We start from the raw sequence: 24361 nt of genomic DNA on the forward strand, positions 1-24361 counted from the left end.
ACTTGTCAAAGTTAAAAAAGATGTGTCCTGAACTTAGTGGCCTTCAGACTTTAGAATGTGAGTCTTGTCAACTAGGAAAACATGTTAGATCTGTCTTTCCTAAAAGGTCTCAATCAATGTGTACTTCTAGTTTTTCTATCATTCACTCTGATGTCTAGGGACCTACTCGCGTCTCTTCTTTTGGTTTTCGGTATTTTGTTACATTTATTGATGAGTATTCTCGATGTACTTGGGTTTATCTACTGAAAGATCGCTTTGAATTGTTACCCATCTTCACCTCATTTTTGAATGAAATCAAGAACCAATTCAGTCAAGTGATTAAAATCTTAAGAAGTGATAATGCTAAAGAGTATTTCTCATCCTCTTTTTCTGCAATCCTTAACTCCCATGGTATTTTGCATCAGTCCACTTGTCCTCATACACCCCAGCAAAATGGTATAGCCGAAATAAAAAATAGACACTTGGTTGAAACTGCTCGTACCCTTTTACTTGGTGCCCATATTCTTGTTCATCACTGGGGGGATGTCATCTTAACTGCATGTTTTCTTATTAATAGGATGTCATCCTCCTCTCTTAGTAATAAAGTCCCTATCTCCATTCTTTTTCCATATGATCCTCTCTTTCACACCCCTCCTCGCGTTTTTGGTTGTGTGTGTTTTGTTCACGACATGTCTCCACGGTTAGACAAACTCTCTGCTCGTGCAATCAAGTGTGTCTTTTTGGGCTATTCTCGGCTTCAAAAAGGGTATCGGTGTTACTCCCCTGAAACCCGGAAGTACTACATGTTTGCCAATGTCACATTCTTTGAACAGACACCTTTCTTCTCTCCATCCGTTCAAGATGTTCATATCCTCCAACAGGTCCTTCCTCTTCAAGTGGTTGAGTCTAATGTCTCCAATGTCGCTGTCAATTCAAGTCATGCTCAAAGTCCTCCCGAACCTTCCTCTCCACATATTGAGATCTCCCGACACAGTACTCCCGTGGGCAGTCCTCCAGACAATGGTGGATCTCCTCCTTCAAATTATTCTCCGTCTCCATCTCCTGTCACGCCTCCTGGTGAAGCTGATTCTGGTTGGCCCATTGCTCTCAGAAAAGGTACTCGTTCCACTCGAAATCCTCATCCCATTTATAATTTTCTTAGCTATCACAGAGTGTCGCCCTCCTTTTATTCCCTTTTATCCTCAGTATCCCTTGTGGTTATACCTAAAAATGTGAAAGAAGCACTTGATCATCCTGGATGGCGACAAGCCATGATTGACGAAATGCAGGCTCTTGACCACAGTAATACTTGGGAGCTTGTGCCACTTCCCCCAGGCAAACAGGCTGTTGGTTGTCGATGGGTATATGCAATTAAAGTCGGCCCTAATGGTGACATTGATCGGCTCAAAGCTCGGCTGGTTGCAAAAGGGTACACTTAGGTTTATGCTCTTGATTATTGTGACACCTTTTCTCCCGTGGCCAAGATGACTACCATTCGCTTGTTCTTCGCCATGGCAGCCATTCGTCATTGGCCACTTCATCAGTTGGATATCAAAATTTCCTTTCTCCATGGTGATCTTGAGGAAGAGGTTTATATGGAGCAACCTCCTGGGTTTGTTGCTCAGGGGGAGTCTGGTATGGTTTGTAAATTGAACCGATCTCTATATGGGCTCAAGCAATCTCCACATGCTTGGTTTGGAAAGTTCAGCTCAATTGTTCAAAATTTTGGGTTAAAATGCAGTGAAGCAGATCGTTCAGTCTTTTATTATTATTCATCTCTCGGGAAATGTGTTTACTTGATCGTATATGTTGATGATATCGTTATTACAGGAAATGATATTGTTGGAATATCTCAACTAAAGGAGTACTTGTGTAGACATTTCCAAACCAAAGATCTTGGAAGCCTCAAATACTTCTTAGGCATTGAAGTAGCTCAATCAAAAGATGGAGTTGTAATCTCCCAAAGGAACTATGCCCTGGATATTTTGCACGAAACGTGCATGATTGATTGTAGACCGGTTGACAGTCCTATGGACCCAAATCAAAAATTAACAACCGAAGAAGGTGAGTTATTTTCCGACTCGGAGAGATATAGGAGACTTGTTGGAAAACTAATCTATCTCACTATTACAAGGCCAGATCTATCTTTTGCTGTTGGAGTGGTTAGTCAGTTCATGCAAGCTCCATGTGTTGGCCATTGGAATGCTATCATTCGAATCCTAAGGTATTTAAAGAAGGCTCCCGAGCAAGGGTTGTTATATGAAGAGAAAGGAAGCCTTCAGGTTTCAGGATATTATGATGTCGATTGGGCAGGTTCTCCTATTGATAGACGATCTACTACTGGATATTGTGTTTTCCTTGGAGGAAACATTATCTCATGGAAAAGTAAGAAACAAAATGTAGTGGTTCGTTCAACAGCTAAAGTTGAATATAGGGCAATGGCATCACTAACATGTGAACTTATATGGGTGAAGCAGTTCCTTCAAGAGCTTAACTTCTGTGACATTCAGAGTATGAAGATGTATTGTGATAACCAAGCTGCACTTCACATTGCATCAAATCCAGTATTTCATGAGAGAACTAAACATATAGAGATTAATTGTCATTTTGTTCGAGAAAAGTTATTGTCAAAAAAAATATGTATCGAGTTTGTTGGATCAAATGACCAACTCGCAGATGTGTTGACTAAGTCATTGAGGGGACCTCGGATTGAGTTTATTTGTTCCAAGCTTGGTACATACAATTTGTATGCTCCAGCTTGAGGGGGAGTGTTGGAATCATTACATATAGGTATTATCATTTAGGCTAGTCTGCAGAAGTTTAATGGTTTTACCTAGTTTTGTACCTAGTAGTCTAGGACAATCTCTTAGCCTTCTATCTCCCTATTGTATCATCTCTTTATTATTATAAATGGCAGAACATGAGAGGGATCATTAAGCCCTCTAGAATATTTTTATCAGTCTTAAATCTTAAGTTCTTCCTCTTTTTCGTTTCGATCCTCCATCTTGTGCAAAGAAGATGGCCTCAAGTTGGCCTCATGGTGGTGAAGACGATGGCGCTACGATGGCACGTCGAGGGCGCAGCAAGGGTGTGGCCTCTTCTCTGGTTTGATTCGTCCGCTAAAAGGAGAAGAATCGTTGTTCTTTGTTTCGTTCTCTGATTTGGGGTTGGGGTTTTGCAAGAATTTCTCTTCTTATTCCTAAATTCTTTCTCGGTTCAATTTTGGTGGTTTTTGTTTCTGGGGTTTTTGTCACTTCTTTACATAATGATGATCGTGAATTTGGGGTGTGGTTTGAAGATTGTTGTTTTAATCTTAAGGTATGAGATTAAGGCTTCAATTTGATTTTTCTTGGAGGTTCTGTTCTTCACGAATCTGGTTTCTTGTTAGAGTTGAAACCGGCTTGGCCATGGTAGTTTCCGCTTGTTGGTGGTTGTCTGAGTTGCAGCAGGGAGCTGCCGGCAGTCAGGGGGTTGCAGTGACCTCCCATGTGGAATTCTTTTTGGGCCATGGGTGAATCCTGAGTTGAATTTGAATATATTGGATTATAGGCCCAGAGTTTACCTTGTTGATTGTGGTTGGTTCAGTTTAAACCTAATTGGACTGTCAGTTTAAAGTTTGGATTATTTGGAAGGTCTGTTTTTCAAATTAAATTAAATTAATGGGAAATAAATTAATCAATTATTAATATTAATTAATGAAAATAAACTGTAAAGGGAAAAAGAAGAAAAGAATAATTTGTAATAATTATAATTATGGGAACAAAGTTATTACTATTTATTTAGTAATTAATTGGAAATTAAATTAATTTACTCGAAAGAGAAATTAATATGGTATAAGAAAGAAATTAATTGCTTTTAAAAATTAAATAGTTTGAAATTAGAAATTAATTTACTTTCAGGAAGGAAAATACTGAGATTTTAATGATTAATTATTTTTAGATTGAGTTCTTATTCTTAAAATATTATAGAAATTTATATTGGGATTACATAAGACTATAAACTAATGTACATTAATGTGTAAATGATGAAATGAGAGGTGTGGATAATATTTAGTTTGACTGTGGATTATGTTTAGTTAGTTGTAAAACTAATTAGAGGGAGACGAGGCGATAACTTAGAGTTCATTGGAGTTAGGATGATGAACTCTAATTTTCATTTGTCATGCCTTTGTAATGTTTGAGAAAAGTGGAGAAGATTTTCTCTCTAAAAAAAAGGAAATAAGAAGATGAGGTACCTGAGTATATTTTCGTATACTTTACCTACAAATAAGAGAAGCACAATCAGGTGTTTAAAACTGTGGGGGTGTAGGTAATTTTATTTAATTACTTGAAGAAATAAATTTGACTTTTCACCTAATGATATCGATAATGTTCTAAATTTGAAAGTAGAGAATATGTAATTTTGTATGTGAATGACATGTTAATTTCTGGTACATGCAACACTAGAACTAAATAAATGAAAGACATGAGTGAAGCCAATATAATTTTAGGTGTTAGAATCATAATGAAGGGAGATAGTATATTACTATCCCAAGAACAATACATTGAGAAACTTCTTAAGAAGTTTGGGTATTATGATTTCAAACCCGTGAGTACCCCTTATGATGCTAACTCTAAATTAATGAAAAATAGAGGAGAATCGTTATCTCAGCCTTAGTATGCCCAAATAATTGGGAGCTTACTGCACTTAATGAGCTTTTCTAGACGTGATATTGCTTATGCAGTAGGTAGACTGGGTAGGTACACTTAATGTCCAAATCAGGAACATTGGGATGCACTTGCTAGGCTTATGAGATACTTAAGAGGTTCAATGGATTATGCCATTGAATATGGTGGATTTTCCGCTGTATTAGAAAGGTACAATGATGCTAACTGAATCTCTGATTCAGACAAGACAAAATCCATTAGTGGTCATGTATTCACACTTGGGGGTGGTGCGATTACATGGAGATTAGCCAAACAAACAATTATCGCAAGATCAACAATGGAATCTGAGATTGTTGCTCTTGAGATGGTTGGTAATGAGGCTGAGTGGTTGAAAAACTTTTTAGCGAATATTCCACTAGGAATGAAACCAACCCCATCGATGTCAATACACTGTGATTGCCAATCAGCAATAACTATAGCTAAAAGAGAAGAATTACAATGGAAAGAATAAACATACATTTGAGACGTAATTTGGTGAAGCAGCTGCTAAAGAGTGAGTGGAACTATTTCCATTGATTATGTGAAGTCAGAACGGAATCTAGCGGATCCTCTGACAAAACCCCTGGGAAGACAAATGATATTAGAAACATCGAGGGGAATGAGACTTAAGCCACTTGCAAACAAACAAGTGATGATAACCCAACCTTTGTGATTGGAGATCCCATGAATAAGGTTCATATGGGTAAAAACAAGTCACTTGTTAGTTCTGATAGCACTAAATTGATTTTAATCATTTATGTCCCTTCCTATGGTGTGTGTGAAAGTGTTAGAGATTGCATTACTGAGAGGTTAAACTTTATTATTAAAATTTTATGTGGTGAAAGAATTTTAGCTTAAACAAAGTTTTTAATTATTTTCATATCCCTTATGGGTGGTGTATGATTTGCAACATACCCTTGATGAAATCACCTATATGAGTGTCAAGTGGGGCCACTTGCATGAGATCTTGGCATGATCTCTAGATCACTCATGAATACCGCGCATGCGCATGGCCTAATAAGCGCAACACAACGATAACAACAAGGATTGTGGGGGTGTATTGTGATTGATAAATCTCTAACACACTCAAGTGTCTTTGGTTCATATAGCTTGCTATACCAATTACATTGTGTGTTAAGTTTCTTGATCTAAGACTGGTTCATATAGCTTGCTATACTAGTTATGATGCATTACATCTTGTGAAACCCAGAATAAATTTTTTTTCTCTCTTTCGTTTGTATATATATTTTGCAAGTGGGGGATTGTTATAAATTTTGAATATAATATTGCAAAATATCTATTTTGAACATTATTAAAAATAATAATATTTTAAAAGATATTTTAGGTCATGGGCCTAATCCACTTCCTCCACTACAAAATATCAAGTTTAGTCTTTTTCTTTAGTTTTTTTTTTTTAATTTTCATTCTCTTTTCCTCTCTCCTAAAATTATCTCAGTATAAACTCTATGAGTGTTTCTTGCTAGTTCTGAGATCTTCAGACATTTCTCTCAGAAATTCCTGTTGTATCCTGGGGGACTTGCGCAATATACCGGAAATAAGTCCTTAAGGACAATGATTTACACGCCTCAAGAAATTGCGGTATAAGATTTTCTAAGCATTTTTACTACACATTTAATGTGGACTGATTTTTTCATACAAGTTTTGTCAAATTCAAGATAATGATATATTCAAAATCATTGGACAGTTTTCAATAAATATAAGATCATCAATATAAACATATTGTATATTATAAACATGTTTACTTTGTATCCCACCTTAACAAATAATGGATGCTCATAAATACATTTCACAAATCCAATATTTAAAAAATAAGCCCCACATCATAAGAAAATATATGTTTATATATTTTCTCAAAAACTTTGTATATAGTAATAGAAAACAATTTTATGTTTGATTTTTATACAGCTATCAGTCACTTCAAAACATGTAATTCCACATTATTTGCTCAACATTAGATTATATAGTAAATTTATGATATTTAAAAATATTTAAACGTTAAAGAAAATATTTAAAATAAATGTTATAATAGAATATTTACTAGCATAATGTAAAGAATTGATGCGTTGAAAGATTTTATTTAAAACAATGGCCGTATAAAGACTTAATAATGTGCAAGGAATTATCTATCAAATCGTAAATTGATTATATTTATTTTTTAAGTCAACTAACTCATAATAAAATTGTAAAATTCATTAAGTTGGTATAGATAATAGTTGGAGCTTTTCATTAGAAAATGTTAGAAGATTTCCATAGAGCTAGTGTAGGAAATGATCGAATTTGCAAAACTCACTCGCATACAACCACCACACAACCCTTCTTTATCTTCCAAAATGATATTTATCTATATTAAATATTTTTTTTTGGAAGGAAGACAAATTGAGTTCTCATAATTTAAATCATCAATTTTGTTTTTTTGTTTTTATACACATTTAAGGACATAAATTACCCAAAGGTGATTGACATAAGTACATTAAAAATAATGTCAAATCAATGTTTGTATTCACTCTTAGTTGGTGTCAAAATGAACAATGAGACTCAACTTGGTTCGGTTGATCAAGGATTGGTCATTTAGTGAGTCAATCCAATCCAGTTTATTTACTAACGAGTTGAAAAAATTTAAATGTTAAACGGATTGACTCAATAATTCACTTATTTTATAAGTTTTTTTTAAAAAAATTATAATTTTTTTAATTCAAATCTAAATAATTTTCACATGTTAAACTCCAAAGACATCAAAATAAATATAAAAATATCATACAATACAAACGTAATCCAAAAACAAGACGAACAAATAAGTTTTGAATATTGATAATTTTTGTATCACTTGTCCATTTATAATATTAGAGTTTTGAATTAATAAATCTATAATATTTTTCTCTCTTGAAACATCTTATTTTTATCCCCATCTACAATATGATAAAAAAATGTTAATTAATAATATTGAAACACAAAATAATAAATAATTAAATTAAATTAGATAGGTGGATGAGTCAACCCAGCTCACCATGAATTTAATCCGAATGAGCCGAATTGAAAACTAACCCATATAAAAAAATTACATTTTTTTCTAACTCGGCTCAAATAGATTGGCTTACGAGTTACAACTTATTTTGATAGCAATGTTAAGAAGTAAACAAAAATGACTAATTCAAACTTATTTTAAGAAATATATAATTTAATTACTTTTTAAAATAAGAGATAGTATAAGTGAATAAACAAAGCACCAAACAAATAATTTGACGTTATTAAAACATTAAGAAAAATATTTCTATATTATTTTTTCTGTAAATTAAGAAATATGACATCAAGGAAATACATTTATATTTTTCTTTTGAAAAATGTATTAAATTTTGGCAACATTCAAATAAGTTATTTGTATAAAAAGAAAAGTAAAAAATTACATATTTTCCCAAACGGCCAAATGAAACACACCGTATTATTCTCAAACGTTGGAGTCCAAGAGAGAGAAAATTAGGGTTTGGGCGCCTATAAATATAACACCATATGCAAGCCCAATTCCTTTGTAGTGTAGAGTTCTGCAATGGCCGCTAGTGTTTCGAATTTTAGGTTTACCAGTTGAGTTTTAGGTCAAAAACCTTCCTTCTATTCAATTCTCCGCACGATGTCTCCCGGGCTTCTCTGATCAATGCATGACGTGAAAGCCCCAATACACGTGCCAAATCGGCGCCGTTCGTGTTGCAGTTTTGTCCCAATTTCTTGGCTAATCTGTGTCTAAACAATGGCAAGATTTCGTTTATTTCAATTTTGCAATTCTTCATGCTTTGGATTTGTTGTGTTGATTTGGCGCCTCACTACACCTTTAGCTTGTTTTCGAATTGTGCCGTGAAAATAAAGCTAGTCATAGAGGCGCAAATTGAATCGGTGGTATTTCACGTGGGGGCTTTTACTTTTAATGTTTATGCCTCTAAAGATATCCGCTATATTAGGGTTTCAAATTTTAGATTTTCCGGTGTTTTTGAGTTTTTGATGATCTTAGTTCTCGGCGATGATTACATATTATCCGCGCTTCTGAGTTTGGACGATGAAGCATAATGGATTAAATGGTTGAATTTCTTGATATGAGCCGATATTTTATTTAATTTTTTTTCAAATTTGAGAATTTTGCTAATCGGGTTTTACTTATTTCCTATGATATTGGCTATGATGATTACCATTCAGCTTTAAATGCCAGTTCTGCTTCTGATAAATTGTGATTGATAGAGCTGTAATATGTTCTGAGCCGATCTATTTTAAACAAATTTTCCAATTAATGGAAAGTTTCCAAACATTTTCGAAATTTAAAATAAGAATGGAAAGTGATTAAATAATAGTTTTACTATTTCATGTGAAATTTGTAAAGAAAAAAAAGGTTTTTGGAAGTAATCATCACTCTCTGATAGAAGAATGTGAGGTTTTTACTTTTTCTTTCACTTTGGTTTTTAGTTTTTATAATAATAAATAATGATAATAACCATAATAATATATAAATTTTAACTATAAACAAAAACTGATAATTTTACATTTTAATTTATTAAAAAAATTGTAAATTTTCATAAATTTTACTTTTCAAATGTAGTTATTTTACCTTTAAATTTCTTAGATAAAACAACTAATTTTATTTTAAATTCATCAATTCATTCTTCCTTAAATTCATCTTTATAAAAAAAGAACACATAATTAGTTATTGAACCAACAATTAATTAATAAAATTATGTGAAAAAAAGAGAAGTGTAGAAATTCATACAATTTTAATTTTAGTACAATTCAAGTGTGGGCATCTTCACTATCTCAGATATAAATTATTTTGGTTTAATTTATATAATTTTGAAGATAAACCTATGTATAAAATAATAACTATATTGAAAGCTGTAAATTATAAAAGTATAATACGATATTAAAAAATTATTAGGGAGAATAGTTTACATTTAAAGACTTCGATTTTGAAAAAGTTTATAATAATAACATGTTGATCCTCACCACATAAAAAAAAATTGATTTAGTTTAGTTGATTAACAGTTGTCAAATAAAATGTATTCCATTCGATCAATATTCTAAAAAAATTATCATTGCTTAAAAATTTTGTCATATAAGTGTTCTTTTTCGGTCTCAATTAGAATCAACATAATAAGATTCAAGTATCATATTCAAATACAATGATTTATACAAGAAAATTATTTAGTGAACTTATTAAAAGAGTCATGTATCACATAGAGTCATGTATCACATAGAGTCATGTATGACATATTCACAAAAGAGCAATTAAAAAAAAATCAATTTCAAAGCAAACCATATTCATAATTTTACTTTAAGAATTGACAGAAGAATTTAAAAACACTTAAACCTTGTTCACTTGAGTGGATTTGGAGAAGAGTAATTGAGAAGATTTGATGATAATTTTTTTTTGTTTATTTGAACAAATTTAGAAGTAAGTGAGAATAAATTTGGAAGTAAATTTTTTTAATATGTCATATAAATTAAATCTTACACTAATTTTTACAAATTTTACTTCCAAACCTACTCTCACTTACCTCCAAATTTATTCAAATAAAAAAAAAATTACTTTCAAATCCTCTCAAATCTTTTCAATTACTCTTCTCCAAATCTACTCAAGTGAACAAGGCCTTGGTGGTTTTGAAAATTAAGTTAGAATGAAGTAAAACAACTTTGGTTGCAAACTAGAAGTTTATTTTGTATTTGTAATATGTTGTTATGTAAAAATAACCATTAAATGCACTATTAAAGGATTGAATGGAGTAGACTTATCCTTAGAGATTTCAGTTTGAAATTTGTATATTACTGTGCATCTTACTAAGACGTAGATTAACACACCTACATGAAGATTTACATAAAAAAAATATTGTAAGTTCTAACAATTTTATAAAGGGTTAAATATGTTTTTAGTCCCTCAACTTTTGGGCGTTTTTGGTTTTAGTCCTCCTTTCAAAATAAGGTACAATTTAGTCCTCAATCTTTTAGAAACTTTGGTTTTAATCCTCCAAAACTAACGCCGTTAAAAAAAATTTGACGTGGCTAACGATAATGTGCCATGTCATTTTTTTACTCTGATCAGCCAGCTTCTCCCTCCTTCTCCCTTTCCCTCCGACTCTACCACAGTGGCCACCATCATCAACTGCGAAACCTCCATACGCAACCACCCTTCACCAAGCTCACCTCCATGGCCAACGTAAAACCTCCATCTTCACTGTCTAAAAAACCCTCCAAATCGCGTTTCTAATTTGGGGAATCAAGCTCGAGCGAAATGGCGAAATGCCTCCATCTCCACTCGTCCAAGGAGTCCACGGTGTCGCCTCCCTCGCCACTTTTCGTCGTTCCTCCGTCGTGTGCTCGCCCCTCCGTCACGTGCTCGCACCTCCTTCGTCTCTTTTTCTGTCGCGTTTCTCTCGTTGCGTCACAGTTCGTCCACCACCGACGCCCTCATTGTCTCTGGTGAAGTCCTCCACTGTCTCCGCTACGACACGAATTGGGGTTTTCTGTGTAGGTGTGAATTTGCGATTAGGGTTTCCATGGTCGAATTTGAGATTTTTCTGCAAGTTTCATGGATGAAGTATGAGGAGGTTGTTAGAGATGAAGGAACTCATGATTTGGCTCACAGTGGTGATGGGGAAGCATCACGATTTGGCTATGCGAATTGAGAAATTTTCGAATTGATTTTGTGCATAAACATTCACACAGACATGGAGATTCACCCTTCAAGTCTGTGCATAAACATTCACACATTAATTCTTTTTATTTAAACAGGTTCAACAACTTATTGCTTCATCCCCAGATGTTTTGCTTGAAGATGGTGCTTTCTTGGGAAAATTTCCTCTGGAGGGGTCTACTCCTAAAACCATTTCATTTCAAGTTGTCGTAGATCCCCAACAACAAACTCCTAAGCAGAAAAACAATTCTGAAAAGCAGAACCTTAGAACAGAATGTTCTGCTAAGAATGCAATTGAGAAGAAAACCTCATTTTCGTCCCCAAAAAATGGTAGCCACCTTACAAATCATAACCCTTTTTCAAGAATTCCACACCAGGCAGATGTGGCTTCCGATAATAGAACTAGTCCTTGGAGTTTCAATCAGTCACCTCAACATCAGTGGTTAATTCCTATCATGTCTCCTTCCGGAGGGCTTGTCTACAAGCCATTTCCCGGGCCGACATTTACCAGAACGAAGGTGCGATATCGTGGTGATCGGTGGGGGAAACCAGACCATACTGCCTCGGAGGAAGAGGGAAGGAGAGAAGCTGGCTGATCAGAGTAAAAAAAATGACATAGCACACTACCGTTAGCCACATCAGATTTTTTTTAACCGCGTTAGTTTTGGAGGACTAAAACCAAAATTTCCAAAAGATTGAGGACTAAATTGTACCTTATTTTGAAAGAGGGACTAAAACCAAAAATGCCCAAAAATTGAGGGACTAAAAACATATTTAACCCTTTTATAAAATAAAGAATTTCTAAAACAATTTTGGATTATATTCTTGTCTTGGAAGACAATCTCCATCAAAAATAGAGATTTATTTTAGTAAATTTTGAAACCAACTATAATCTCGCTACCTGCATAAGGATATTCTCGTTTTTCTTCTTAAAGACTTAAATTATGGAATGAACTTCGTTATGCAACAACCATATAATAAATCCAAAATGATAGAGTCAATGAAAAAATTCTGTAAATAATCTGTGCATATGTATATATAGACATATAGATAATAGATAACTAAAAATTCATTCAAGTTAAGTAATTATTAATAATGATATTGTAAAATTTAATTTATTTAACCAAAGTTAGTGTAAATGTAAATCTAAATTATGAATGTATGTGCGGAGAGTCACCTTCAAATTTGAAATTTGAAATTTGGAATTGAAAAGGATTTAAGTTGAAAATTTTACCTATTTTCATCCAAAGAGACTAGCATTTGACCTGTACAACATATGGAAAAGCTCACCAACACAAAATAGGTTGAAAATAATTACAAAATTTGTCCTTTTTAGAATAGTATGTTTTGTATGAAAAAAAAACGATCGAAAAGTTTTAAATTCTTTGATTTCGTGTTGTAATTGTTATGTCCTAAACTCATTTAAGGCAACTTTTGGTAATAGACAAGGATATTTTGAACTGAAACACTAATGCCCGGCAAAATGCTAGGGTTATGATTTTTAGATTTTATAGTTACTCTTATAATTAATCTTGTTATACACGGTGCTTGGTTTTTAATTTTTCATATGTTGTAATTTGTTTTATTCAAATTTTTCCATAACCTCTATAATGTGGTAATTTTTTTTATACACTTTCATTTAATCAGCCGAAATATAGAACTTACCAACCAACACTGATGTTTGTAAGATTCTATATTGATACGATTCTATTATATTTTTGTTTAAGATGGGAATCGTGTATCGAATTTAGGTGAGAAATTGATGAAATTTGGTGCAAGGAATCATTCATGTAATGCTAAAACACCACTGCACCAAAATCTTTGGTGATATTGACAAGAAGGAGAAAATCACAATACTAGTGTAGGAAGAGCTTTAGACGTATATTATTTTGGGCTTTTAACGTTCTATCTCGAATTAACGTCCTTATGGACGTTCGACTTTTACAGATCCGATTTCTTTATAAACGTTGGTTAATGCCATATCCGACGTCTATAAAGACGTCAGATGTGGAATTAATCGACGTCTATGGGCACTATAAACGTCAAACATGGAATTAACAGATGTTTAAGGAAACTATAGACGTCGGTCAATGCATTAACCAACGTCTACTGAGTTTTTGTTGTGTTTTAGTGCAGTTTTTCTCGTGTCTTTGGGTAGCGTAGTAGCACCTCCTTCCTTTGCTAGTTTCTTCGTAAAAAAAATTGCATATTTTGGATCTCTTATGACATTTCAACCCAAAACCGAACATGGGTCTTTGCCTAGTTCCATTCAAACCGTCAAAGAAAAAGAATACGGTGACATGAAAACTAGGCAAGGACCCAGGTTCGGCATTGGGTTGAAATGCCCTAAGAGATCCAAAAGATGCAAGTTTTTCTTACGAGAAAACTAGTAGAGGGAAAATGTGCACTATGCTACCCAAAGACACGAGAAAAACTGCACCAAAACACAACGAAAACTCATTTTAATCGGTTCAAATGAAAGATAAATAAATTAAAGACTACTTTAATCAGAATAAAAGTAAGTTTAAACAGTTCAAAAGAGATAAAACGCACCTTCAAATGCAATCCCGCAGAGAAAAAAGGCGAAGGAAGACAATGAAGTGCGTGTAACTGCTGGTTCCGCAATGTCTGATTTAACCGGAACTAAGACGTCGGATGTAGGGGGAGCCGACATCTAGAATCACATATAGACGTTGGAGTGATAGGATCAGACGTTTAGATGACGGAAGAAAATGACTTTTCACCTACCTGTTAAACTATAGACGTCGGTTAGGAGGGGCCCAACGTCTATAATCGCTATAGACGTCGGAGTGGCGAGATCAGACGTCTAAATGGCGAAAAAAAAATAATGTTTCACCTACCTGTCAGACATATAGATGTCGGTTAGGAGGGTCCCCGACGTCTATAATATTATATCGGGGCTCCTCCTAACTGACGTTTATATACCCAACTTATTTACAAAAATGTCACCAATCAATGATTTATATTAGATGTTTTCTGATCCGACGTCTATGAACGACGTTAAAAACCAATTATGTGCATATAAGTCAAGGTAAATTTTTGCGAAATAACTTGTACAAATAATTTTCTATGCCTTGGTGAATCATCCCCTCAAGACTTATGTATCAAAATCTGTTCAGCTTTTCACAAATTCAAAATAATAACAAAAAATTGAACATGTGTTTATAAACTATTATATTTAAGAAAATCAATTATGGGACCAAGAGTAAGTCTTACAACATTTTATCAATAAAAAATTATAAATATTGTTTAAAAAATAATGTAACACGATCTTCTTAAAAGAAACTATCTTATGATAATTTATCTCTATATTTTTTTTTTATTTATAATTATTGTATCTGGTTAACAATAGAAAAAACTGTCTGTACAAATTTCATTAAACTAAATCAATATTTTTTTAATTTTTTCTCTTTTTTATTCAAGTCATTCTCTACTCCTTTAATAGATTTCGATACATAGTCTTTCATGACTAGATTGGGTTAAACTTTTGACATATAAATGAGTCTGCTCATTTTATATTAATATTTAAATTATTTATATAATTTGACACTAATAATTTAGAATCCCATTTAATAGGTAAAAAAATTAACATAAATAATTATATCATTTATTTTAAAATTATAAAAAATATTAAAATTTGATACAAAAAAAATTCTAATTTTATATTCTAATTTAGAAACTATAAACATATTTAAGTAATAAGATAAATAAATTACAATTACAAAGAAATTGTTAATGTTTTTACTAAAATTTTACATTTTTTTTGCCAATGTTAATTTTTCTATTAAATTTTTAATTATGAAATAATATGCCATTACCATAAATTAGCATAGAGACATCAATGCATTTCACCTCTCAACAAAGACACAAAAACGCAACATTTTCTGCTGAGAAATTTTGCGTATTAAACTCAAATATTTTGTGCAATTGACACATCAAATGTAAGTTAAGTGTGAACAATAAATTGCCAAATTCCCCTATGTTGCCACAATAATTATGGAAGAACCAAACCAATTAAATTTACAAAAACAAACAAAAAACTTTACATATGCAATGTTTTTTACTTATCTTTTCTCACATTATCCAACTCAAAATAAAACTCGATATATCTTTTAAATACCCCTTTTTAACATACTATCTTTGTCTTTAAAATAAATAATAAATTCTAAAAAATTAATCAATTATATCAAGTTTCTAAAAGTAAAATTATAAAAGTAGAAAAATATTTTATATTCCACAGTTCCTTTGGATTCTGATTTTATTGCTGTTTGAGAAGAAGACAAGGCAAAATTGAGAACCCCATAATTGTTTGGATATAAATGGGTAATCGAAATCAAATGTTGTAATTGAAAGTTGACATGGCACGATCAGGACCGTTTGTCACTGTCCCTGAAAATGAAATGCCAGAACATCATCGTGCCATGAAACCACTTCCATTTACTTTTGTTTTAGTTTTTCTCTTTCTATTATTTTCCTCTTTGTGCTCACTGTAGTGCCCAGAAGCACTTCTCCAGCGCATGTCCACCGTCGTAAGACTAGATATTTCTCCTACATCTGAATCTTTTCACTTCTATTTTTCCAAGTCCTGAGGTTCCAGATCTTGGGTATAGCTGCCGATCTTGAAATTTTGTTTTTTCCCCTCAACATTACTTTCCCGGAAAACGGTTTCCGGGGAAAAAAAGTGTAAGAAGGGTGCAATTGGGGGTTGGAGAAAGTTAGAAGATGCGACGAAGAGCGACAGATTTTCGCAGGCCAGTGCGTAGGAAGGTTCCAGATGCTTTGTGGTGGGCATTGTGCTGTGCAGTGATTCTTCTCTTTGTCTATATTCTGAGCAAAGGGAACAAAATTGAGTCCAGACCCGCTTTGTCCAAGGTAACTTTTTTTTCTCAATTGGTTTTGTTTTCATAGATTTGTCCTTTTCGGGTGCTGGAAAGTGTGTGTGAAAATATTGAAAATGTTTTATTATTAAATTTTGAATTTTTTGCTTAGGCTTCTGAGGATTCAACTTCTGTTAAGTTGATTTGATTTTGGTTAGAGGGTTGGTTGGTCTATGAACGAGTGATTTGTGTGCTTTGTTTTTGGTTATGTGATGCTGGGGACTGATTTTGTGCCGTACACCTATGTATTTAGGAGATTGTGTGAATTGGCTCTTTCCACTGTTTCGCTTTGGATTTTTTTTTTCCCTTACGGGTGTGAAAAGGGGGTTGTTTTATATTATGGTGGTTTGTTTTTTTTTTATTCTTCTTTTCTTTACATCACTCGGAACCCGAATGCTTAATAATTTGGAATAGCACTTTAGCAGTTTCATGCTAGATCCGATGTATTCAATACTGATTTGATTAAACATCAACCAATTCAACGCTTGCACTACTCATTTTTATTTAGTCTAAGATGACTCTGGTTGATTTTGCGAGTTCATTTGATTCTAATCGATACCATGATGTTACTATGTGCTCACATTGTTATACTGTTTAAAATGACTACAATTCTATGGAGAACTTGGATCTTGTTTTGCGACTGGGATTATGTTGAGTTCTCCAGATGTTGCTCTTGTTGTAAGTTTTATAACATAAATTCATATTCTTGTTATGGGGAAAACCCACTATTCCTGTTCACTGCCTCCATGATATGTGACAATTCAAGAGAAACTAGTTAAATAGTGTGTCAACCACCTTTACAGTATCTTTACAGTATTTACAGTATCTTCCACCTTCATTAATATTATCAGGGCATAAAGGAAAAGTAATAATTAATATTATATTAAAAAACCAAAATGATACTTGTTGTTATGTGGATGGAGGATTATTTTATTTTATTTTATTGTAATTTTGGGACTATTACTGAATGACAATTCTTTCCTCAAATGATCATGCTTGGATCACAAAAACAATTCTTCGACATGCTTACATGGCATGCTTAATATTATGACATTATTATAATATAATATTATTACAATTGGTTAGGATAGATTTTGATTAGGTTCTTATCTTTTTTTAGCTAATAGCTTTGAATCCTGTTGTACAGAGAACTTACAAGCATGATAAGATTATGGAAGGCCTTAATATTACTGAAGAGATGTTAAACTCTAACTCAGTCACGAGACAACTCAATGATCAGATATCTCTGGCAAAAGCCTTTGTTGTAATTGCCAAAGAAAGTAACAATCTCCAATTTGCTTGGGAATTAAGTGCCCAGATCCACAATTCACAGAGGCTCCTCTCAAATGCTGCAACTAGGCGTGTTCCTTTGACAACAAGGGAAACAGAAAAGGCCATCCGTGATATGGCATTATTGTTATACCAAGCCCAGCAGCTCCATTATGATAGTGCAACCATGATCATGAGATTCAAAGCAAAAATTCAAGCTCTTGAGGAACAGATGAATTCAGTTACTGAAAAGAGTTCGAAATATGGACAAATAGCTGCTGAAGAAGTCCCAAAAAGTTTGTACTGCCTTGGTGTTCGGTTGACAACAGAATGGTTCAGAAACTTTAATTTGCAAAAGAAATCAAAGGACAAAAGACAAATGGAGATGAAGCTCAAGGATAACAACCTTTACCATTTCTGTGTTTTCTCTGATAACATTCTTGCAACTTCAGTAGTGGTCAATTCAACTGCAATGAATTCTAAAAATCCCAATATGATTGTTTTTCACCTTGTCACTGATGAAATAAACTATGCTGCGATGAAGGCATGGTTTGCGGTGAATGATTTCCATGGAGTGACTGTGGAAGTTCAGAAGTTTGAAGACTTTACTTGGTTAAATGCTTCATATGTTCCTGTGCTCAAGCAACTTCAAGACTCTGAAATACAGAGCTACTACTTTTCTGGCAACAGTGATGAGGGAAGAACACCTATCAAGTTTCGTAACCCTAAATATCTGTCCATGCTTAATCACCTGAGATTCTACATACCTGAAGTATTTCCCGCACTAAAGAAGGTGGTGTTCTTGGATGATGATGTGGTGGTTCAGAAGGATCTTTCTGATCTTTTTTCCATTGATCTGAATGGTAATGTAAATGGAGCTGTTGAAACATGCATGGAGACATTTCACAGATACCACAAATATTTGAACTACTCTCATCCTCTTATACATGCACATTTTGACCCTGATGCTTGTGGATGGGCATTTGGGATGAATGTATTTGATTTGGTTGAATGGAGGAAAAAGAACGTAACTGGCATTTATCACTACTGGCAGGAAAAGAACGTAGACAGGACATTGTGGAAACTTGGTACCTTGCCACCTGGACTGTTGACATTTTATGGATTAACTCAGCCCTTAGATCCATCGTGGCACGTTTTGGGTTTTGGCTACACCAATGTTGATCCTCAGTTGATAGAGAGGGGTGCTGTGCTACATTTCAACGGAAATTCCAAACCATGGTTGAAGATTGGGATAGAGAAGTACAAGCCCCTGTGGGAAAAATATGTTGAATACTCTCATCCTTTATTGCAGCAGTGTAACTTCCACTGATTTCAAATTGTGCTTAAATAGATACTTCAGACCTTGTGGAAGATTCAGATTCAGAATTACATCCCTCAGTTGGTGGGGTAGGAAATTAAATCAGTGGCTGTTTGTGGAACTGGTAGGCTGGGGGAGATGCTTACTGGATGGCCAGATTCAGCTCTTAATTCTTTGTCAGAAATGTTTGTACAATTTTGGAAGGTCAAACATGTCTGGTGGCTTTATCTTTGGTGTCTTCATTGAATCTGGATCTTCTGATGTAGCATATACACGTTCATCTGTCAGATAATAGACTAAATCAGTTCAGTTTCTAATTGCAGTCAAGGATGAGATCAGCTGCAAACCTTTTATGTTCACAACTGTTATTTGCAAGACCAAAACTTTATTCTGTTATTCTCAATGCCACTTTTTCAAAAGAAATATTACTATGGTCGAGAATTATCAACTTCTCATATGTAACAAAACTATCTACTTTATTTATTTCAGAAGCAGATATTCCTGCTGCATATTTTGTTGAGTGGAGAATGCTTGTATGTGATCATATGCCTGTATACAATTATGTATAGTTCGTTCGTACCTTATATCTCATTAGTCTAAAGAATATCTAAAGGTATTATTAGTCCAAGGATGGATTAACACAGTAACAATTTTTCTTAAGTCACGTCTAAAATAAAAGATGAGACAAAAAGAACATTTTAAAAATTGAAGAAAATTGCCATATTTTTCTTTCTAAACACAACCAAGATAGGAAATTTTAATTACTTAAAGACATCTTTAAAGAAAATAAAATATTTTTCTCTCTCACTTTTTCTCTAAGCAAAGAATTAAAAAGAAAAGAGAAAAAAGGAATTGATTTTAAATGGTCTATCAAATATAAATAAATAAAAACTGGAGGTGGTGAGTTGAAATTTCGCTAATATGGGATTTTCACTTGTAGTGTAAGTTCTAACAAAATGCTTGCTTCTCACCCATCTGGACACTGTTTAGCATTTTATTACGTAACTAAACTGTTTTAATAATGGTTTGTTTTTACTTTTTAAATATTTGGTTGACAAGATATTACTTTATAATCATACTCATGAAAAGTATTTTAATAAAAAGTTGTGCATTTCATGCGTTGCATTATGAAGAAAACTTTAGAAGAAATGAATAGTTGACGGAAGGAATATTGATATATAGCATTACCTAATTTTTTATGAATTAAAAAGATTTCATTTTTTTTTTTCTCGAATTCATTAATTTTTTAGTCCATTTCATATATTCATATTTAGTTTAAGGGATAGCAAACTTATAAGCAAGAACTAGCGATGAAAGAACAACAAAATTACCTCAAACTAAATATATATTTGTTTCATGTACATCTTCAAAGGTGACCACCATGAAAGAAATCAAGTGTCACAGGTTTTTTAAATATGATTGTATTATTCCATAAACGTGCTCACATCACACAAACCTTGCTAACCCATAAATTAAAAAATAGTACAGTACAACCAAACAGAAAAAGTTTGAGAAAATTAGGGCCATTTCAACTTTGAAGAAATTTCAAACATGTGGCAGTAATACATAGCTTCATCACCCGTCACTCAAACAGGAAAAACCGAATTCTCGCCAATGATTTTCCACTTCACCTGCCAAACGTAAACCAACAGTGCCAACCACAAGGGCATTCAAGTAATTCATCCATGCCGGCGAAAGGTGATTAATATTTTACGGCGCCATTCTCAAGTGTCAACTCTTACTTACATGCAACACCAAAAAAGAAATAAACATGCACCGAGGTTTTTACTTCCAACATCCTCTGACCCATGAAAACGCCCAACGGTTCACCGGTTTCTAGTCCATCTCCCAAACTTCGTCAACTCCGAACCCGCGAATCAAGTTCACGGTTTCTCCCTTCACCTCCGAACTCAACCACACACTCCGCAGAATGCCACTCCCCGGTACGCCGCAAATCCTCAAGCCCAAACCGGCGCCATGCCATCACGGAGGACCCGGGTCCCACGCGCCACCAACTATGGCCTTCGTCTGCAGTGGCGAAGAGAAACTCCGGTACTCTCGCCGACCACATCACCGAAGACAGAATCATAGAGGGCACAACTAATAGACCCATCAGCATTGGTGGCTCTGCGAGACACGTGGCGAAATTAGCAACACCTTCAGAATCACCATCTTCTAAGAGACCCGTTTACAGCAACATGGCTCCTGGAAGATTGTTGCTGGACGAGAACGCCAAGTCCTTCTCTTCGCGGAGACACTCGTGTTCTTCTAGAAACTCTATCGATTCAGAACATGACGCGGGAAAAACAACTCCGATCAAAACTGACATGGAGGTTGTACATTCGAGTGTTGCAACAACAACGTTGAGAAGGCCTCGAAGGGGAACTTCAGATTCCAATATTGCGAACATGGACGGTGACTCGTCGGCTGTGAAACGCTTCACGTTGAAAACGGCTATTAGGAGGGCTAATTCGCTTGCTGGATCGTACAAGAGTTCGAAGTCTTCGTGGGCTTTGTCTCCTGGGAGAGCGGAGTCGCCGGCTATGTCGGTTGAGAGCATGGATAGACCGATGTCGTTTTCGGGCTTCAAGCACCATCCCACTAGTCCTACTACCAAGGTGAAAGGGGTGGAGAAGTTGCTCAACATGGGTTTTGATCTTTTCAAGAGTAAGAAAAGTGGTGGGTTTGGGTCTCTTTCGCCCATTGGTTTCGGTGTTAGCTCGGAGGTTGTTCATAAGCTTCGTTTGTTTGATAACCGGTTGATGCAATGGCGGTTTGCAAATGCTAGAGCCCAGGTTGTGGATGGAACCATTTCTCACAAGGCTGAGGTATGTATGTATGTATGTATCCATGTGAAAAATGTATTCATAGAAAAGAGAGAAATGCAGATTTATAGAAGATGAACTGCGTGAAGTTTCTAAAACTATGCTTTATATAAAACTTTATGATAACATATTCTTTTTTAAATAGTACGTTCATATGATACATAAAATATTTTATCAAGTTACGTGTTTCTGTTTATCAAAGATGAACTCTTGTAATTTCTCACCTCTGGTTACGATTGTTCTATGCGTCTACGTGTATGCCTCAAACTATAATTTTCCTTGATATGAGTGAGAAAGGATAATGGATTGATGACATCCTCATTTGTGAATATATTTAGAGCAAGTTGATATGTGTTTGGGATGCTCTCACAAAGTTACAACGTTCTGTTCTGAAAAAGAAGATACAATTTGTCAGAGAAAAGCTTGAAATGAAGGTCGCTTTTGTTCTGTATTCTCAGGTCATAGTAAATCTCAATTCATCAAGGTTTGTTAAAAATGTCTTACTTCAAAGGTTTCTTTTTCCAAGTGATATTTGGTGATGTTTATGCAGATGAAGCTGTTAGAATCATGGGTAGGTATGGAAAGGCAGCACTTACAAGCAATAACCGCCATCAAAGAGTGTCTGCATTCGGTTGTTTGCAGAGTTCCTCTTTTGGAAGGTGCTAAGGTACGTAAGTAGATACAGTGGAAAGTAGAAAATATTTACCATATCAGAAGTGATAGGAAAAGCGTATTGGCTGAATTTAATCTTATTCTGACAGGTGAACATGCAATCAACATCTATTGCTCTACGGCATGCAACTGATCTCACGACTCGTATTAAGTCAATTTTAACTACTTTATCATCTTCCGTATGTTTACAAATGTTAAAACTGTGTTATTTAGTCCTGTTATTATCTCTAAGCAGTTATACTCAAATCAAATATTGCTTCATCAGGAGGTTGATAACATTACTGCGACGTTATCAGAATTAGCAAAAGTTGTAGCACAAGAGAAACAACTCTTAGAAGAGTTCTATGATATTTTCCGGACCATATATGTCTTTGAGGTAACTAAATTTGAGAAAGAGTTCAACTTTTATTAAAGAACTTAAATTAGAATTAAAAATATGATTTTAGCCTTCAAATTAAAAATATATATAGTCTATCTTGAGACAATTTAAAAAAGAAATCAATTCCAATTTACCATCCAAAGTTTAGGAATTACTAATATATTTAATGCACTAATAAATCAATATCCAATGCTTATAATACAAATTAACATTTCATTCTTGTTCAGCCGTATGTATTTCATAACATTTTTAATGTACAATACCGACATCATGTTAAAACTCAGCAAATTTTTGTTTCTTTATATGGTTGAATTTATCTAATATGTATTGGCAGGTTCAAGAAAGAAGTGTAAAGTGCAATCTGGTTCAACTAGAAGTCTGGCAGAAAAAAATATGAACTGCAAGAGCCACTACCTGAGATCTCTATTTGGATAATAGACGTTCAAAGAAATATACAAGTTTTGATTGACAAATTTTGCTAATAGTACACGTTGTTTACATGGTCCAGCAGCACTATAATTGTTATTCTTTAAACCACCATGCAAGAGTAGATTACATTAATAGTGTTCCTTCATATCAGCAAACACCAAATTAATAATACATTCTTGAAAAATGATATTTTCTCCATTATTTCTCTTAGTCTAGGGTTATCTTGTCTTGCTTTTTTCTCTTTTTTCTTTTTAAGATGTATTGTGAGAATATTATTTGAAAACAACTTACTGTTTTACTGTCTCTGCATTCTATCCCTACGTCTCTGTGTAAAAATGATTGGTTAAACCTTACTTGTTTATCTTTGTATACATGAGANTGNAAATAAACAGTGGAGAGCCCCACCATTTTAGGGTTGTTTTTCGTTCAGCAAAAGAAAAGGGTAGCAACAGAGGAAGATGATGGTTAGAAGTTCTTTAATTCAAGCATGCATCCTATTGTTTGTTTTTTTATTAAAATTCTTTAGAAGCTTCATTCTAACCTTTCTATCAAATGGTAGGCGTGGTAATCTCCATTGTCAGGTTATGCGTTGCTATTATGGGTTGCATGGATGTGGGTTTCAAAGGAGTAACAACATCACTGGTTTCATAAAGGAATGATTTTACTCAAACTAGCTAATGTGTTCTTCAATAATATAATATTGTTTTCGGGAAGCGTCCCGATATTTTAACACCATTCCATTTAACACTGTTTTGACACTAGTACGTGTCAGATCCTGATTGTTTGATTTTTTTTTATTTTAAAAATTTCAAAACTGGTTAAAAAATTAGGAGCAGATTTCAAAATCTTAATTCCTGTTTTGCCCTTGGGGTGTTTGAATAGAGGGAAACGTTTTGCAGGGTTCTGGTTTCTCCATCGTTTCACCGCCGTTGGCTCTCGGTTTGGCAGTTCTCGTCGTTCTCTATCGTGGTCGTTTTGGTGTGCGCTTTCGTTGCCGGTGAGAGTGAGGAATCGTCCTTGGTGTTTCTGTCCGATTTGTTCGATTTCGTGTTGTTCGCTTTTGTTGTTCGCTTGCGTTTTTGTGGTTCGAAATGGCAACTAAATCTCCTAAGGTAAGCGCCTTCATCGTTGGACCTATCGGGTTTTCCTCCCTTTGTTTGTATTTCACAGTATTAAATGTTTTAGGGTTTTGAACATTTGTGGTTGATGTGGTTGATGCAGTTGA

General features: G+C 34.2%; 2 protein-coding genes across 2 annotated transcripts; both read left to right on the forward strand.

Annotated features, from left to right (window-relative positions):
* Nucleotides 1-15727: 15727 nt before the first annotated feature.
* Nucleotides 15728-19410, forward strand: LOC106772611 (probable galacturonosyltransferase 10). The gene is made up of 2 exons (XM_014659122.2): nt 15728-16239; nt 17392-19410. Exons 1-2 carry the CDS (start codon nt 16090-16092, stop codon nt 18841-18843), a joined length of 1602 nt encoding a protein of 533 aa, XP_014514608.1. The 5' UTR covers nt 15728-16089; the 3' UTR covers nt 18844-19410.
* Nucleotides 19411-20639: 1229 nt separating this feature from the next.
* LOC106770120 (QWRF motif-containing protein 3) lies at nt 20640-24137 on the forward strand. The gene is made up of 6 exons (XM_014655946.1): nt 20640-21659; nt 21995-22114; nt 22207-22323; nt 22418-22507; nt 22594-22704; nt 24036-24137. Exons 1-6 carry the CDS (start codon nt 20640-20642, stop codon nt 24135-24137), a joined length of 1560 nt encoding a protein of 519 aa, XP_014511432.1.
* The last annotated feature ends 224 nt before the right edge of the window (nt 24138-24361 follow it).

Source organism: Vigna radiata, chromosome 8 (assembly GCF_000741045.1).
Source record: "Vigna radiata var. radiata cultivar VC1973A chromosome 8, Vradiata_ver6, whole genome shotgun sequence".
Lineage (NCBI taxonomy): Eukaryota > Viridiplantae > Streptophyta > Magnoliopsida > Fabales > Fabaceae > Vigna > Vigna radiata.

What these genes read in the sequence shown, in the direction of transcription:
- LOC106770120 (XM_014655946.1), top strand. Translation starts at nt 20,640, where the DNA reads ATGAAAACGCCCAACGGTTCACCGGTTTCTAGTCCATCTCCCAAACTT. An exon ending in CTTTTGTTCTGTATTCTCAG is followed by an intron (nt 22,115 to 22,206) that starts GTCATAGTAAAT and finishes ATGTTTATGCAG; the next exon opens with ATGAAGCTGTTAGAATCATG. An exon ending in GGACCATATATGTCTTTGAG is followed by an intron (nt 22,705 to 24,035) that starts GTAACTAAATTT and finishes AACGTTTTGCAG; the next exon opens with GGTTCTGGTTTCTCCATCGT.
- LOC106772611 (XM_014659122.2), top strand. Translation starts at nt 16,090, where the DNA reads ATGCGACGAAGAGCGACAGATTTTCGCAGGCCAGTGCGTAGGAAGGTT. An exon ending in CCAGACCCGCTTTGTCCAAG is followed by an intron (nt 16,240 to 17,391) that starts GTAACTTTTTTT and finishes CCTGTTGTACAG; the next exon opens with AGAACTTACAAGCATGATAA.